This window comes from Culex pipiens, chromosome 3 (genome assembly GCF_016801865.2).
Source record: "Culex pipiens pallens isolate TS chromosome 3, TS_CPP_V2, whole genome shotgun sequence".
Classification (NCBI taxonomy): Eukaryota; Metazoa; Arthropoda; class Insecta; order Diptera; family Culicidae; genus Culex; species Culex pipiens.
In genome coordinates this window covers 7,087,412-7,103,096 of record NC_068939.1, presented here as the reverse complement: position 1 = coordinate 7,103,096, position 15,685 = coordinate 7,087,412, and the positions used below count along the sequence as shown (strand labels likewise).

General features: G+C 38.0%; 2 protein-coding genes across 13 annotated transcripts in view; one reads left to right on the top strand and one right to left on the bottom strand.

Annotated features, from left to right (window-relative positions):
- The window catches only part of LOC120419748 (potassium voltage-gated channel subfamily H member 6-like), a 232,904-nt gene that overhangs the window by 143,628 nt on the left and 73,591 nt on the right, over window positions 1–15,685 (bottom strand). For 6 of the 11 annotated variants that reach the window (XM_039582556.2, XM_039582553.2, XM_039582558.2 and 3 more), the window contains exons 4-9: window positions 7,295–7,432; window positions 7,044–7,212; window positions 6,813–6,981; window positions 6,646–6,754; window positions 6,197–6,229; window positions 3,987–4,097 (exon numbers count right to left, since the gene is read on the bottom strand). In XM_039582556.2, the coding sequence (XP_039438490.1) occupies window positions 3,987–4,097; window positions 6,197–6,229; window positions 6,646–6,754; window positions 6,813–6,981; window positions 7,044–7,212; window positions 7,295–7,432 (729 nt within the window). The remainder of the gene's footprint in view (window positions 1–3,986; window positions 4,098–6,196; window positions 6,230–6,645; window positions 6,755–6,812; window positions 6,982–7,043; window positions 7,213–7,294; window positions 7,433–15,685) is intronic. The other 5 variants (XM_039582562.2, XM_039582564.2, XM_039582555.2 and 2 more) reach the window with 4 other exon arrangements.
- Window positions 11,215–15,410, top strand: LOC120419750 (tolloid-like protein 1). Of its 2 annotated transcripts, none has more exons than XM_039582567.2 (2): window positions 11,215–11,383; window positions 11,589–15,410. In XM_039582567.2, exon 2 carries the CDS (start codon window positions 11,680–11,682, stop codon window positions 15,127–15,129), a length of 3,450 nt encoding a protein of 1,149 aa, XP_039438501.1. In that variant the 5' UTR covers window positions 11,215–11,383; window positions 11,589–11,679; the 3' UTR covers window positions 15,130–15,410. The 2 variants fall into 2 exon arrangements, with proteins under 2 accessions (XP_039438501.1, XP_039438500.1); XM_039582566.2 differs by having other exon boundaries at window positions 11,215–11,387.

Here is a 15,685-nt window from a genome sequence, read left to right as displayed (position 1 = left end):
AATGATAAAATGATAAAATGATAAAATGATAAAATGATAAAATGATAAAATGATAAAATGATAAAATGATAAAATGATAAAATGATAAAATGATAAAATGATAAAATGATAAAATGATAAAATGATAAAATGATAAAATGATAAAATGATAAAATGATAAAATGATAAAATGATAAAATGATAAAATGATAAAATGATAAAATGATAAAATGATAAAATGATAAAATGATAAAATGATAAAATGATAAAATGATAAAATGATAAAATGATAAAATGATAAAATGATAAAATGATAAAATGATAAAATGATAAAATGATAAAATGATAAATTGATAAAATGATAAAATGATAAAATGATAAAATTATAAAATGATAAAATGATAAAATGATAAAATGATAAAATGATAAAATAATAAAATGATAAAATGATAAAATGATAAAATGATAAAATGATAAAATGATAAAATGATAAAATGATAAAATGATAAAATGATAAAATGATAAAATGATAAAATGATAAAATGATAAAATGATAAAATGATAAAATGATAAAATGATAAAATGATAAAATGATAAAATGATAAAATGATAAAATGATAAAATGATAAAATGATAAAATGATAAAATTATAAAATGATAAAATGATAAAATGATAAAATGATAGAATGATAAAATGATAAAACAACAATTCAAATTCAAAACAGCATTCAAATGAGAATCCAAATGAGAATTCAAATGAGCATTCGAATGATCATTCAAATGAGTATTCAAATTAGTATTTATTCAAATGAGCACTCAAATGATCATTCAAATGAGTAGTCATTCAAATGAGCATTCGAATGATCATTCAAATGAGTAGGCATTCAAATGAGCATTCAAATGAGCATTCAAATGAGCATTCAAATGAGCATTCAAATGAGCATTCAAATGAGCATTCAAATGAGCATTCAAATGAGCATTCAAATGAGCATTCAAATGAGCATTCAAATGAGCATTCAAATGAGCATTCAAATGAGCATTCAAATTATTATTTATTCAAATGAGCACTGAAATGATCATTCAAATAAGTAGTTATTCAAATGAGTAGTCATTCAAATGAGCATTCAAATGAGCATTCAAATGAGCATCCAAATGAGTTTTCAAATGAGCGTTCAAATGGGCAATAAAGGAACATCAAATGAGCATCGAATGTTCAAACAAATGAGCATAAAATGATTCCAACATTTGCACCTTCTACCTCTCTTCAGAACGAAACAAACAATTAAAATCGACGTAATTTAATTAGACCTGCATATTGCAGAGCCACGTGGCGAGCTCTCGCCATTTCCTAATTGCGAAAATTGGCCTGGTGGAGGTGGTCTCGGCATAACAGGTGAATGAAGGTCCCCCGCCCGGTTTCGTCAATGGTGATGTTGTTGTTGTGGTATTGATGAGCAATATGAGTTGGAGGGGGGAGGTGTGTGGGCAGCAGCAGCAGCGTGATCATCATCATTACTCAAATATGGAGGCATGGATCTATTCTAGGTCACACAGATGGTACAGAAAAGAAGGGGGGAAACACACAATCGATGCAATGCACTTGCGGGTTCTGGTGAGGTCAGCTGATGAGGTTAGAGTCGATGGTGATGAGCGCAGCGCGAGGATATCGAAACAAGTCAACAGGAAGGAAGGAAGATGACTTTGAGCGCACATTTCCGGCAATATGATAGCTGTGATTTGATAACATTTACATTTACTCTTTGACTGGCATCCCGAGAGGATTTGCTACGCACACACACACAAATTCACAGAGACAGAGATCGATTCTAGGCTTCATTCCTTACACACGACTATCGATAGTTGAGTAAACACTTGTGATATTACAATATTTAGAGTGAGACCTTCTTCTGTTTACTATTTACACACACACAGCGACAGAGACAGAATGGCACAACAGCACATCGAAACAAACATACACACACGCACATGGCATCAGGACAGTTGAGGGGGAGAGGGTGGACACCGATTTTGAAAGGCGCAGGATCTTCGTCAGATACTCACCTCAGCAGAGACTTTTCTGAGCATCAGGCCCTCTCAAACAAACGTGAAGCAACGGGTTTTTTTTTGCGCAACTCAACCGATTCTACCGATTTCGCAAATCAACGGTAAGGTACTTTTTTTGGATTTTGGTTCTTTGTCTGTACAGAATATAAAATAGAGAATAAAACAAAGCTCGCGGCTGGTTGGCAGATTTTTGAACAATTTTTCAGCAGTTGGGTTTGGTTTGTTGGCAGGGTTGGGAATTGATCGAAATTAAGTTTGAGGGTGAATCTTTTCCAACAATACACAGTCTGATATTAATGCTAAATTGACCTAAAAATAGGTATTTTAAATACAAATAAATACGGATGCCTTTTGCATCTTTTTTTTTATTCATCTGTAGTCAAAAACCTCGAGCTTTAGTTTCGATCAACTCTCAGCCCTCGATGAAAATTATTGAATTAAAGCGGTTCAATTGTCTCGTGTGGAATGAAGGCATAAAAAGCAAACATAGCATGAATAAAAAAGAATCGAAAATGAACCATTTGGTAAAATTTTATTTACAGAATTTATGTTTTATTTCGTTTCATTTTAGAATTTAGTTGATTTGTATAACCAGGAAGATTTTCAAAAAAAAAAAAAAAATAAAAAACATGTGAAAAAAAATTCTTTTTGACAAAGCGACCTTATCTAGTTTTTAGTTTTTAGTTTTTAGTTTTTAGTTTTTAGTTTTTAGTTTTTAGTTTTTAGTTTTTAGTTTTTAGTTTTTAGTTTTTAGTTTTTAGTTTTTAGTTTTTAGTTTTTAGTTTTTAGTTTTTAGTTTTTAGTTTTTAGTTTTTAGTTTTTAGTTTTTAGTTTTTAGTTTTTAGTTTTTAGTTTTTAGTTTTTAGTTTTTAGTTTTTAGTTTTTAGTTTTTAGTTTTTAGTTTTTAGTTTTTTAGTTTTTAGTTTTTAGTTTTTAGTTTTTAGTTTTTAGTTTTTAGTTTTTAGTTTTTAGTTTTTAGTTTTTAGTTTTTAGTTTTTAGTTTTTAGTTTTTAGTTTTAGTTTTTAGTTTTTAGTTTTTAGTTTTTAGTTTTTAGTTTTTAGTTTTTAGTTTTTAGTTTTTAGTTTTTAGTTTTTAGTTTTTAGTTTTTAGTTTTTAGTTTTTAGTTTTTAGTTTTTAGTTTTTAGTTTTTAGTTTTTAGTTTTTAGTTTTTAGTTTTTAGTTTTTAGTTTTTAGTTTTTAGTTTTTAGTTTTTTAGTTTTTAGTTTTTAGTTTTTAGTTTTTAGTTTTTAGTTTTTAGTTTTTAGTTTTTAGTTTTTAGTTTTTAGTTTTTAGTTTTTAGTTTTTAGTTTTTAGTTTTTAGTTTTTAGTTTTTAGTTTTTAGTTTTTAGTTTTTAGTGTTTTTTTTAAAATAAGTTTATAAGATTTTTCTGAAGAAAAAGAAAGAGAAAAAAAGAACAAAGCACATGCAACTTATCACAACAAGAAAAGATATCTACTAAGCGTTGGATATTGTTTAAAAATATAAATCATGGAATCAATGGAATTTCGCTTAAGAAAGTCCTCTCAATTCCAAGCGACATTGGATTTCAACTTTTCTACTCTAGTTGCCGCGAAAAATGAGTCTACGAAAAAAGAGTGCGAAACGAATATTAGTTTGACATTAGGCTTTCCCCGGTTTCTATGGAAGTTTTGAAAAGGAAAAGTTTTTGTGGGGAAACGAAGATGCGAAATAATGCACATATTTGCTTCTAGTGGAAAGTATCGGAAAGAGCATGAAGTTGCATTTGATTTTTGATTTGAAGAAGTGAGGCAGTTTTGAAAGAGACAGAGTTTAGAGAAGAGAGAAGTATTGTTTTTTGTTTGCAGTTTCATCTACAAAGATTTGCTTGTTTTGCTTGCAAATTTGAGATTTGAGTTTTTGGTTTGGTATTGATAAGCATTTTTTTTTTTTGGTTGGTTTTCGAAAATAAACGGGCTTTACCTCGCATAAAATCGTCTATCGTATGGGCACGCTTCTCTATCAACCCTCGACAATTTTTCGCGTGCGTACTTTCATAAGAGTGGATTAGTTTAGTGTTTTCGGGATCTACAACTGGGGAGAGAAAAGCGCGGGGGTGGTAATACGGGGGAAATCATAAAAAAATAAATTTGGGAAATTTTAACACAAAAAACACACGCAAAACGCACACGCCAAACGGGATCATGGTGTTGGTTTTTTTTTTATTGTGAGGGGAAATTGGGTAAAAGTTTCAAAAAAGAGAGAAAAAGAGAAGAAGAAAAACAATCTGGGTAAACATGGGGACTTATGCAATTCACGTGGGGTGGCGGAAATGAAGTTATGCTTTTAACTGGTTGTATGCAAGAATAGTATGGGGGGCTTGGTATCAACGATATCAACAGGTTTAATTTATAGGGTAAAGTGCCCAGGATTTACGGATGCTCCTTTTTTCGACTGTTTGCATTTCTCGAGAATTTTTCTAAAAGGTCTTATGAAACACAATAGCTTATAGGACATTTAAAAAAAATCTAGATTAAATGTCAGATTTTTTAGCAAATCATTGTTAAAATAATTTGAAAGGATTAAAATTCGAAGGTGTAATTTTATCATTTGATGAGATTTTACCTTGATATTGATAAGATTATAAATGTGAAAGAAGAAAGCGAATAAGGATTTTTACAGTTATTTGGCTAATTTTCAGATTTAAGGCAAGTTTTCTACAAAATTCGAAGTGTAAAACAATAGCTGGTCTCTCAGCTACCTTGCAATGTTGGGGGATTTGTTCACATGAATCATTTTCTACAAATTTATTATTATGTTTACATTTTTAATCCTAACAGCGAAAATATGAGCAATTTTGGCCACTTTACCCTAACTCCAGTAGAAGGTGATTCGAGCAGAGGGGCTTGCATGCAAACTTGTATGCTGGATTTTCGTCGTTTGCATGCCTGGCTTGGAGTTGAATGCAACATATGGTTAGGGTGGTGTGTTAAGAACTCAACGCTTTTGGCAATTAGGGAATAAATAATAATTGAAAGAAGCAAAATAGTAGGTGAATTTAATTTAAAAAATAACTTTTTGATTGAATAAAATCATGAAAACAAATGAGTTTTTTGCCATACAGCAGATTATTTTATGATTTTTGCTGCAATAACTTTTCATTTGGGCGTAACTTTTGCACGTTTTCGATCAAGTTTATGCCACATTGAACAGTTATTGTGGAACTGTTTTTTATGCAATCTTGTCTCAAATTTAAAAAATGTTGACAAAAGCTCCAAAAAACGATGAAAAATATTTCTGACAATGGATGATTGAGAACCTCAAGGTGGTATTCCATTATGGAAAACTCTGTTTACGAACTTGACCTAAGATGTTTTGACAGTTTCAGAGTATCATAAACAAGATTTCAGGAAACAAGCAAAAATATACAATGACAATGCACAGTGTTCTGAATGGCAAAATAATGTGGAATAAATAGTTAACTTCTTTATTTGACGCAATAGTTATCTGGTGTCTGGAGAAGAGTTATTGTCTCCTATCAAGGACATGTTTCGAAGTTGACAAAAAGATTGACAAACTTCCAAGGTGTCAACCAAGGGGGGGTTGTTCTTTGGTTTTGGTATCGTCGGCAAAGTTGTAGAGGGAAAAAATTTACAAATGTTTATTCCCCTTAATTTTGCCATTACGAACACTGTGCAAAGGTTTGAGTCATGTCTAGTTTGCAAACGAATGTTTCCCAAAATGAAATGTACTAAATGACAAACGTTTCATTCTTAGGATATGTTGCCCGAGATGAGGATTTTAAATTATTACTTAAATGAAACAGTTATTGTGGCCATCCACAAAAGAATTTTACTTATTTAGCTCACAGTTTGAAAGGGTGCACGTTATGCGGAAAGTCAGCAACAACATCGAAAACAACAATAACAACAAACATAGAAAGTAAACATCGAATCTACTAATGCACAACAGTTAGTAGCGATAGTTTGTTAGTAATGGGAGGTACGTGACAAATATCGTTTTAGAGAATACGAACAACAACAAAGAGTGGGGAGCACACTGCAGGGCAACTTAAAAATCACGAGGGGACAACTCTGTTAGAATGTATAATAGGTTAGTTAGGCACAAAACGGGGGTTAAAATATGTACGGCTATATATGCGAGTAAGTTGAGTAAATAAGATTGATTATTACATTTGTTAGGCGTTTGCTTGCCAAAATGCAGCACTAAAGATACATATGAAAAAGCTCATCAGTCTCGGTAGCTATGGCACTGTTTTAATGGTGGGATATTTAAATATTTATGTTTTGAGAAATAAGACGAAACCGCGTTTGCGTGGCGAAATTAAGGTGAAATAATATCGATTTGAGTCCACACACACACTCGCAATGGTGCAACAAATTGATATATTTAAAATTTATTAAAATCAACGCAAAACCCTTTCGAAACGCATCAAACTGAAAGAAAAAAGAAAATAATCTTCAAACGGAAACCAGCAACAATTTTATAATAACTTTTCAAAAATGATGTGAACTTTTTTCGGTGAATACTTTTTCCGTGTAAAAGTCGTGAATGTGATTTTCGTTTCACACACCGTTCGGCACCAAACTGGTTGCAGAACGCCGCGTCATACTATACTTACGTTTTGATTGTACATCAAAGTCTAAACTTTTGGTTTGCTGAAACTCTGGTTTGACGTCGACGATCGTCGGCGTCGAATGCTCCACCGGGGTCACTTCCAGTTTGGCCGTCTAAAATGTGGAAATTTGATTATTTTTTATAAATTCAGCTTTGAAATTCCAAACTCACCTCCGGAGACGTTATCACAATTTCGCCTGGTCCGCTGAGCGTGTCGATGTCGGGGCCCATCGCTTCCAGTTCTTTGGTCCTCGTCAGCGCCGGCGTCGACATCGGCGTCCAGATGTTCGTCTCCACCTTGAGCACCGTCGTTTGGCTGACCCGGTCGCTACAAAACCCCCTGAAAATTTGCAAAAATTAAACCGAAACCATCACTTTAATCCGTCTAGCCAAGACCCGAACCTCTCAATGGCACTTCGGTTGATCCCGATCTCCTCCTCCTCCTGGGTGGCATCCGAGGGCGGCGTCAGATACCCGGCCAGCCGCAGACCCCGATCGCGCAGGGCAATGTGACCGATCCGGAACGATTGTCGAAAGCTGGCCCGCGCTCGGTCAACTGAAAGAAAGGGAACTGAGCTAACGAATGTTTTCTTTTTTCCAAAAATCCAATCTGAAACGTCGAAAACGGGGCCGTTCGAACCAGCGGGACCTACATTTGCTCAGCTTGACCTGCTCGATCGGTTCCGGCGTGGTCGGGTTCGTCAGGTCCTCGAAGTTGATGATGAACAGCGAGATGTCGTCCACCTCGGACCGGATCGGGGCTATCACCTCGGAGCACAGGAATTTGACACCTGCGAAGGAAAGGAAAATGTTTAGCTTTTGACGCAAAAAAGAATTATGCCTTTGAAAAAAGAATTATGAACAGAAATGATTTTTTTTAACAATTCAACGTGAAAATCAGAAATGGATTTCATTTGTATTTTTGCAATCTAAATTTTTTATGAAGATGTTCCTTATGACCAAAGAAGCCATTTTGCATCATTGGTTTGTCCGTAAAAGCCCTTATACAATCTCGGTAGCTGTCATAAAAAAAATGGTTGGTAAATATGCGAAAATCTGTAGCTTGGGAAGATATTTTCTTATTGATTTGGTATATTGGCCAATGTTGCAGGTATTGGTTATGCTGATTTCACAAAATACTTATTTTCAGTCCCTCGATTGTTTTTAATATTTTTTATTAATCCAAAAAAAAGCATTTTTTGGACCATAGGAAATAAGGAGCCGACATTTTGTCGCCGAGTTAAGATTTTTTGTAGAAATGGCAATTTGGAATAAGATTTTCAATGTCAAAAAATGAATCATTCGTAAATCTCATATCATACATCTGCTTCATGCAAAACTTGATTTTTAAGTCAAGCTTAACATTTCAAAAGGGCAAAAAATTAAGTATAATTATTTATCTATTGAAAATTTAGTCTTCATTTTAAAATGTCCTTTATAAGATACAGATTCTCGATTATTTAGCATAGCAAAGCATAGCATAACGATAAGATACAGATTCTCGATGATTTACATATTTTTTTATGGATGACAGCCAACATTATATGGAGCATTTTTGGCCACACCAATAAGTGATTCAAAGTAGCTTTTTGGTCATAGGGAAACTATCCGCAAATTTTAGCAAAAACAACATTGAATCTACGATTTTTTGGCGAATTTCTCTTCACTTTTTTAATCAGTTTTAGGGGCTTTTTGATTTTTGGATCACTGACCCCGATAAAGTTTAAAGCAAATTAAAAATATTTCAAAATGAAAATTTCAACAGATCAACTGACCGTAAACCGGATTGACATTGATAGAATTTCAGTTTATTTTTGGAATATTTTCGAACTGGTAAGGATTTTCTCAACACTTTTACTTTTTAAACAAGTACTAGGGTAGGCCACACAAGGTCAATGCACTATTTTTGAAAAATAGTTTTTTCAACTGTTTTAAAAAAAATAGTTGCGTAAAAAATCTTATTTTAAACACCGGGCTGACTTGGACAATCAGAGTTTTTTTTTGTTAAAATCAAGTCGAAGGTGATCAATTTTTTTTACGTCGAATGTACCATCGCTAAGGTTGCTGATACAGCTTTAAAAAAAATCAATGTTTATGTTTATTTCACTAAGTTAATAAGCTTTTCAACAAAATACATTTAAATTTCAGGTAAAGTTGCTACAAACTCAGAACTGAATTTGTTGAAAATAGTTTTGGTTATAAAATTATCGATAAATATTGCATTTTAAACTGAATTCGAAGCACGAATCAAAAGTTTTCACATTTTGTATAGAATTTGTTCTACGGAAAATGCCTTCAAATTTGAAAATTTCATTTAATTACGTTTAAAAAACACACAATATTTATTATATACTAATTTCGCTTACCTTCTCCTAGTGCAAAATTGTCCGAAGAATCCGAAAATTCATTCCTTTTTCCGATTTGAAATCATTTTCAATGGGAAAATCATGACACTTTGAGAATATAAAAAATAATGCAATTCATCAACGTTTTCTTAATTATAGTAAACTTACTTTATAAACTTTTCAAAAATTAATGAAAACTTCATCTAGAAGTACCTTGAACCTTTCTCTACCCTGGTTTGTATGATTCCATACAATTCCGTACGTATTTTATTTGTACTTTTCATTTCGCGAAAAAATCTCAAACCTATCAAAGTCACCCCGTTTTACGGTACTTCAAAATTACTTGACTATGGAAATAATTTATGTTCGCAAACTTTAATTAAAAAAAGATATCATTTTTTTTATTATAGTTTGCGAACATAAATAATTTCCATAATTATGTAATTTTGAAGTAATTCTCCTCGTGATCTTCTAACGATTTTTTCTGCAGTGAAACTTTGCAATAATTTTTCAATTGGGAGTCACCTCTGCTTGTTTGCTTAATGTTTAAAAAGTTGACAAAAGCTCAAAAATGATTTAAAATGTTTAAACATTAAAATTTCAGCAAATCGACTGATTTCGATGATAGCTTCCATACAATGACATTACATAGATCTTATTTTAACCACGAAATGTTATACCTTATAGTAACACTGTTTTGCTGCGTAAAACGTGCAAAGTTAAATAAAAATATGTTTAATCTAATAATGTGTTTGCAATTAGTGACAGAATAAAAAAATAATAATTTAATTAAAAAAATATCGGAAACTCTCCGATTGTAATTTATAAATTTTCAGAAATAATGGAAAACTACATCAAAACAGATGTGAATTTAGTATGCCTTATTTTTTCATCTTTTAGAACTTATCGCTTAGGAGCTTTCCTTGAACTATTAAAAAATAGTTTGGGATGATTAAATTTTAATAGTTGACAATAAATTTTTGTATAAAATTGTATATACATAAATTAAATTTCCCTAAATTAAAGTGTTACAAAAATTCACTTAAAATTAACAAAAAAAGATATAGTTTTTAATCTCATTTTCTTTGTAAATTATTTGCATCACTTTGATCAAATGGTAACAAAAGTAATGTTAATGTACACAATTTAAATTTCAACCTATTTTTACAGCTTTAATATGAAAATCTAAAAACTTTTGACCTTGGTGAAATTCTAATCAAAATTTAATATAATTCTAAATAAAACGTCATTCTCAAACTATAAAATAATTTTATGAATTTGTTTGAAAAATAATCATTAATTGCAAACTGTATTGCCAAAATCATTTTGTAAGAGCAATTTAATTTTTTTAGTTGAATTACAAATTTTATAATGAACGGAATGATTATTTCAACAAGTTGGCATTTAATATTAACAAAATGTTGTACCTTTCTAATGATTTATTTGTATATTTCCGATGTATACAACTAAATTTATTGTTGTGTTTTGACTTTCAAGCCTGATGTTTGGATCAAAATATTATTCCTATTTTGTTATGTTTGGGATATTTGGATCAACTGAACTGATTCCCCGCCCGTGTGGATCAATCGGACCGCGCACTGGACTCACAATCCAGAGGTGCCGGTTCGAATCCCGCGGCGGGCGCTCTAAAATTCTTTGTGTAAATATGGGTATTCGGCGCCGTCGCTCCGTGCCATACTTTCATACACTTAGGAGCCCAGGGCGGCGAAGTCCTTGTAGATAAAAGGAAGACACTAGTGGTTGGTACTAGCAATGGTGGCCGACAGCTATAAAGTCAACTTCGTTTTGAACTGATTCAATATATAATTTCTTTGAAAAACTCGCGATACAATGTACAATACACGTGGTTGAATGTTTTAAATAATCATAAGTCTTTTATCAAAGAGTGCACGTTGCAATCGTCAATTTCAGAGATCGACCCATCACAGCCGGTACTTCTAAACAAGCAAATGACAAAAGGTACAGAAAAAAACAAACACCCATTTGTTTATCGCACCTGTCCCCGAAAAACGTCCCGATCTCAAGGTAGCAACATTCGCCACAGGACCTCGCCCGAAGATTGCCGATCCGATCTTCGTGCGTACCTGTATCATCACAACACAGAAACAACGTTAGTGTTGGTGCAGCATCCCATCCTCAATACCAACACCATAGTCTGCCTGATCTCCACCGATCCGCGAGAGTTCAACAGCACATGTGGTATGGGATGCTACTCTCAGCTCAGCTCAGTCGGTAGCAGTAATTCGATCGGATCGGTTGTGACCCGATCTTCGGCCCGTCGCCTTCCTCGTTGACAAAACGTGCGCGCGTCGCGCACTCTTCAAAGGGACTCTTGAATTGCTCCGGCTTGCATCAATTGATTAGCTTCCATTATCAGTAAGTACGTGTCGGAAGATTATCTGGACGCTGCCTGCCCTGCCCTGAACGAGGGTTTTTTTTTCTTCTTTGGGAGTTGGGTCTTTGCTTGGGGTGGTGTGTGTGAAAGTGCGTTCGCTTTATCAACAGCTCAAGATCACGGAGTTGTTACGTGTTGTGGCTCATCTGTTTATGTTTGGTCGTGTGTTTTCTCTTTCTTCCGTAGCGTACGCGCGATATGAAAACATAAAACCTGATCACCGTAGCATCAGAACGCAGAGTAGAGTGTGAAGAGAGTTCAAGTGATCGCGATCGCGATGCTGTCCTTGACGGTTCTTTGGCTTTCCGCGATCGTGTTGGGCGTCGATGGACACCAACGGTCACGGTATTCCGTTGAGGAGCTGTTGCATACCACGTTCCCAACGGCGATCTCCGGAGATATTGACATGGATCCGTGCAAGTCGGGTGGGTTCATGGGGGATATTGCACTGCCTAACGTCAACTACGAGAGTGAATTCCACAAGCAACGGCTTCGGCGTGAAGAGGAAGATCTGCTGCGGAAAGCTGCAGTGACACCTGTTGCAGCGCGCGAGGATCCTCTGGAACAGGAGGGCGGTGTGGAGACGTCGAACGGTTCGCCAAGTGGCGATACAAAGAAAAGTGATGAATCGAGAAAACGGCATCATAAACATCGACTACAGCAGCACAATCAGAACAAAACAAGCGTCAAGACGAGGAGGAGACCTACTTTCAGGAAACGTGTCGACGAATTGAAATTGGAGCTGGGGAAACCCACGTTATCGCGGACGGATTTGGCGTTACATCGAACTCCGCCCAAAGTACGTCGACGGCGGAAGGATCGTCCCCATCATAGATCGACGCGGGCTGCAACGGCCAAAAAGGAACGCATCTGGGACTTTGGCGTGATTCCGTACGAGATCGATGGAAACTTCAGTGGGTTGCATCGTGCGTTGTTCAAACAGGCTATGCGACACTGGGAGAATTACACGTGCATCAAGTTCGTTGAGCGCGATCCCCTTGAGCACCCGAACTTTATCGTGTTCACCGAACGACCCTGCGGTTGTTGTTCGTTCGTTGGCAAACGTGGAAATGGCCCACAGGCGATCTCCATCGGGAAGAATTGCGACAAGTTTGGAATCGTGGTGCACGAGCTTGGTCACGTGGTCGGATTTTGGCACGAACACACACGACCCGATCGTGAGGATCACGTCGTGATCGAGAAAAACAACATTATGGTCGGTCAGGAGTACAATTTCAACAAGCTCTCCGAAGACGAGGTCAACTCGCTGGGTCAACCGTACGACTACTTCTCGATCATGCACTACGCCAGGAATACCTTCTCGAAGGGCTCCTATTTGGACACGATCCTCCCGGTGGAGATCGTGGGTCAAAAGCGACCCGAAATCGGTCAACGGCTTCGTCTCAGCGAAGGTGACATCACCCAAACAAACCTGCTCTACAAGTGCGCCAGATGTGGTCGCACCTTCCAAGATCACTCGGGATCGTTCCACTCACCAAGTTACTTCTCCAAAACGCCAGCCGTAGACGCGGAACGCTGTGAGTGGCGCATAACGGCAACCCACGGCGAGAAGATCGTGCTGAACATCACCGATCTCGACATTTTCAAGTCGGACAACTGTCGGACGGACTTCCTGGAGATCCGTGACGGCTACTGGTACAAATCTCCGCTGCTTGGCAGGTTCTGTGGCTCACGTCGCAACAGTAACATCATCGTATCCTCAACGGGATCTCGCATGCTGCTCTCGTTCATAACCAGCTATCGACAGGCAGGGATGCGTGGGTTTGCCGCACATTACGAAGCGATCTGCGGTGGGGACATCAACCTGGAGAACGGTGGTAGGCTAGAGTCTCCCAACTACCCGGCGGACTATCTCCCGAACAAGGAGTGCGTTTGGAGGATCACCGTGCCGAAAGACTACCAGGTGGCGCTCAGGTTCCAGTCGTTTGATGTGGAGAACCACGACAACTGTGCGTACGACTACGTCGAGGTACGGGACGGGGACTCCCCGGATGCGCGCGAAATTGGAACGTTCTGCGGGTACAAGATCCCACCGGATGTGCGATCAACGTCGAACAAGATGTACGTCAAGTTCGTCTCGGATCCATCCGTCCAGAAGGCGGGATTCTTGGCGACTTTAGTTAAGGAGGTAGACGAATGCGAACGCAACGATCACAGCTGCGATCACGACTGTATCAACACGATGGGAGGGTACGAGTGCGGATGTATCGCCGGCTTCGAACTGCACAGCGATCGCAAGTCCTGTGAAAAGGCTTGCGGCGGGGTGTTGACGCAAAAGACGGGATCTATCCTGTCACCTTCCTTCCCACGCGAGTACCCGATGATGAAGGACTGTGCGTGGGAGATCGTTGCATCGCCACAGCACAAGATCACGCTGAACTTTACCCACTTTGATCTGGAGGGCAACACGTTCTACCAGTCGTCGGAGTGTGACTACGATGCCGTTACGGTGTACTCGAAGATCGGCGACGAATCGCTGAAGCGCCATGGGACGTTCTGCGGGTCGAAAATTCCACCGGCGATCACGTCCGATAGTAACGTGATGCGGATTGAGTTCAGATCGGACAAGACGGTTCAGAAGACCGGCTTCGCTGCGGTTTACTTCGCGGACGTTGATGAGTGCGCAGTGAACAACGGAGGTTGTCAGCACGAGTGCAAGAATACGGTGGGATCTTTTGTTTGTCTCTGCCGAAATGGGTACATGCTACACGAGAATGGTCACGACTGCAAGGAAGGAGGTTGCAAGCACGAAATCACCTCGGCAAACGGACAGATCTACAGCCCAAACTACCCGGACAATTACCCAGCGAAGAAGGACTGCATCTGGCACTTTAGCACCGCCCCAGGTCATCGTATCCGGTTAGTCTTCAACGTGTTTGACGTAGAACTTCACCAGGAGTGTGCGTACGACCACATCGCCCTGTACGACGGTAGTTCCCAAGACTCCCACACCCTCGGTCGTTTCTGCGGCGCCAAAACACCTCACCCAATCTCCTCAACCACGAACGAACTGTACATGGTGTTCAACACGGACACCAGCGTGCAACGGAAGGGCTTCCTCGCAAGTCACACGACCTCGTGCGGCGGTCGCCTCCGGGCAACGTCCGAAATCAACCACATCTACTCGCACGTGGCCTACGGCGTCGGAGTCTACGACAACGGAGCCGACTGCGAGTGGACGATCGAGGCCCTGCCCGGCCGAAAGGTCCAACTCGCCTTCCTGACATTCGATCTGGAAGAGGAAAAGCAGTGTTCGTACGACTTTGTCGAAATCTCCAGCGGGTACGACGACACCAGTGGTCAGCAGCACGGCAAGTACTGCGGCAACAGCATGCCCCCGGAGATCATCTCGATGAGCGAGGTCGTCGTAATTCGGTTCGGCTCCGACGATACAGTCGGGTTCAAGGGCTTCTCCGCGTCGTACGTGGCCGTTAGTCCGTTCGACGACGAAGAACTCGCCACCGATGAGCTGCTGGGGTCGGAGAGCACCGAACTGGGATCGCCCTTTCCGGGGTCACTCAAAACGATGTTCATCAGCGGTGGCCATTACCACGGTGAGGAAGACGAGGACGGTGGCGATTACTCCATAGCATCGTCGGCAGCAGCCGCATCATCATCATCAGCGCGGAGTAAAGTGCAGCTGAGTGTACGCAATGAGATTAGCTCCGATCAGCAGCATCAGAAGCCGGAGCAACGTGGTGATTGAGGAAGGAAAAGAATGTTGAGTTGGTTAAATTGAGTTAACCGTTTATCCATTTGAGATAATGTAAATGACGAAATGCAATTGTTTAGTTCAATCATCTGTGAATCTGTGCATGTGGAACGAAGCAGTGACAATGATCTAGTTCCTAGGTTGTTCCGAGTAGATTACGGTTTTGTTTAGCTGTGTAACATATGTTTCGTGTTTTACTCTATTTTTATGTATCATTAGGACCAAGCAATGGAATAGACTGAATTAGGTGTAAATAAAATAGGTTACAACACAAACGATGCTGTTTTTTTTGTTGTATTTTTGAGAAAATCTATATTTCGACCTATTCTCATTCTCACTTCTGGAGCAACTCGCAGTGCTAAAAGGAAGCTGTAGAGGCCAGCTGATGTTTCACATCTCAGGTTTTGTAAAAAAGTTACTTATTCTCTCGTAATTTGCAATAGTTCCAGCTGTCAAAATGCTTATGCGCCCTTTTCAAATGTTGCTCCAGACTTTCGTCGTTTGTCGCTATTCAAACAACATTTAAAAAAAAAATGGAAAAATAAATATT

What these genes read in the sequence shown, in the direction of transcription:
- LOC120419750 (XM_039582567.2), top strand. Translation starts at nt 11,680, where the DNA reads ATGCTGTCCTTGACGGTTCTTTGGCTTTCCGCGATCGTGTTGGGCGTC.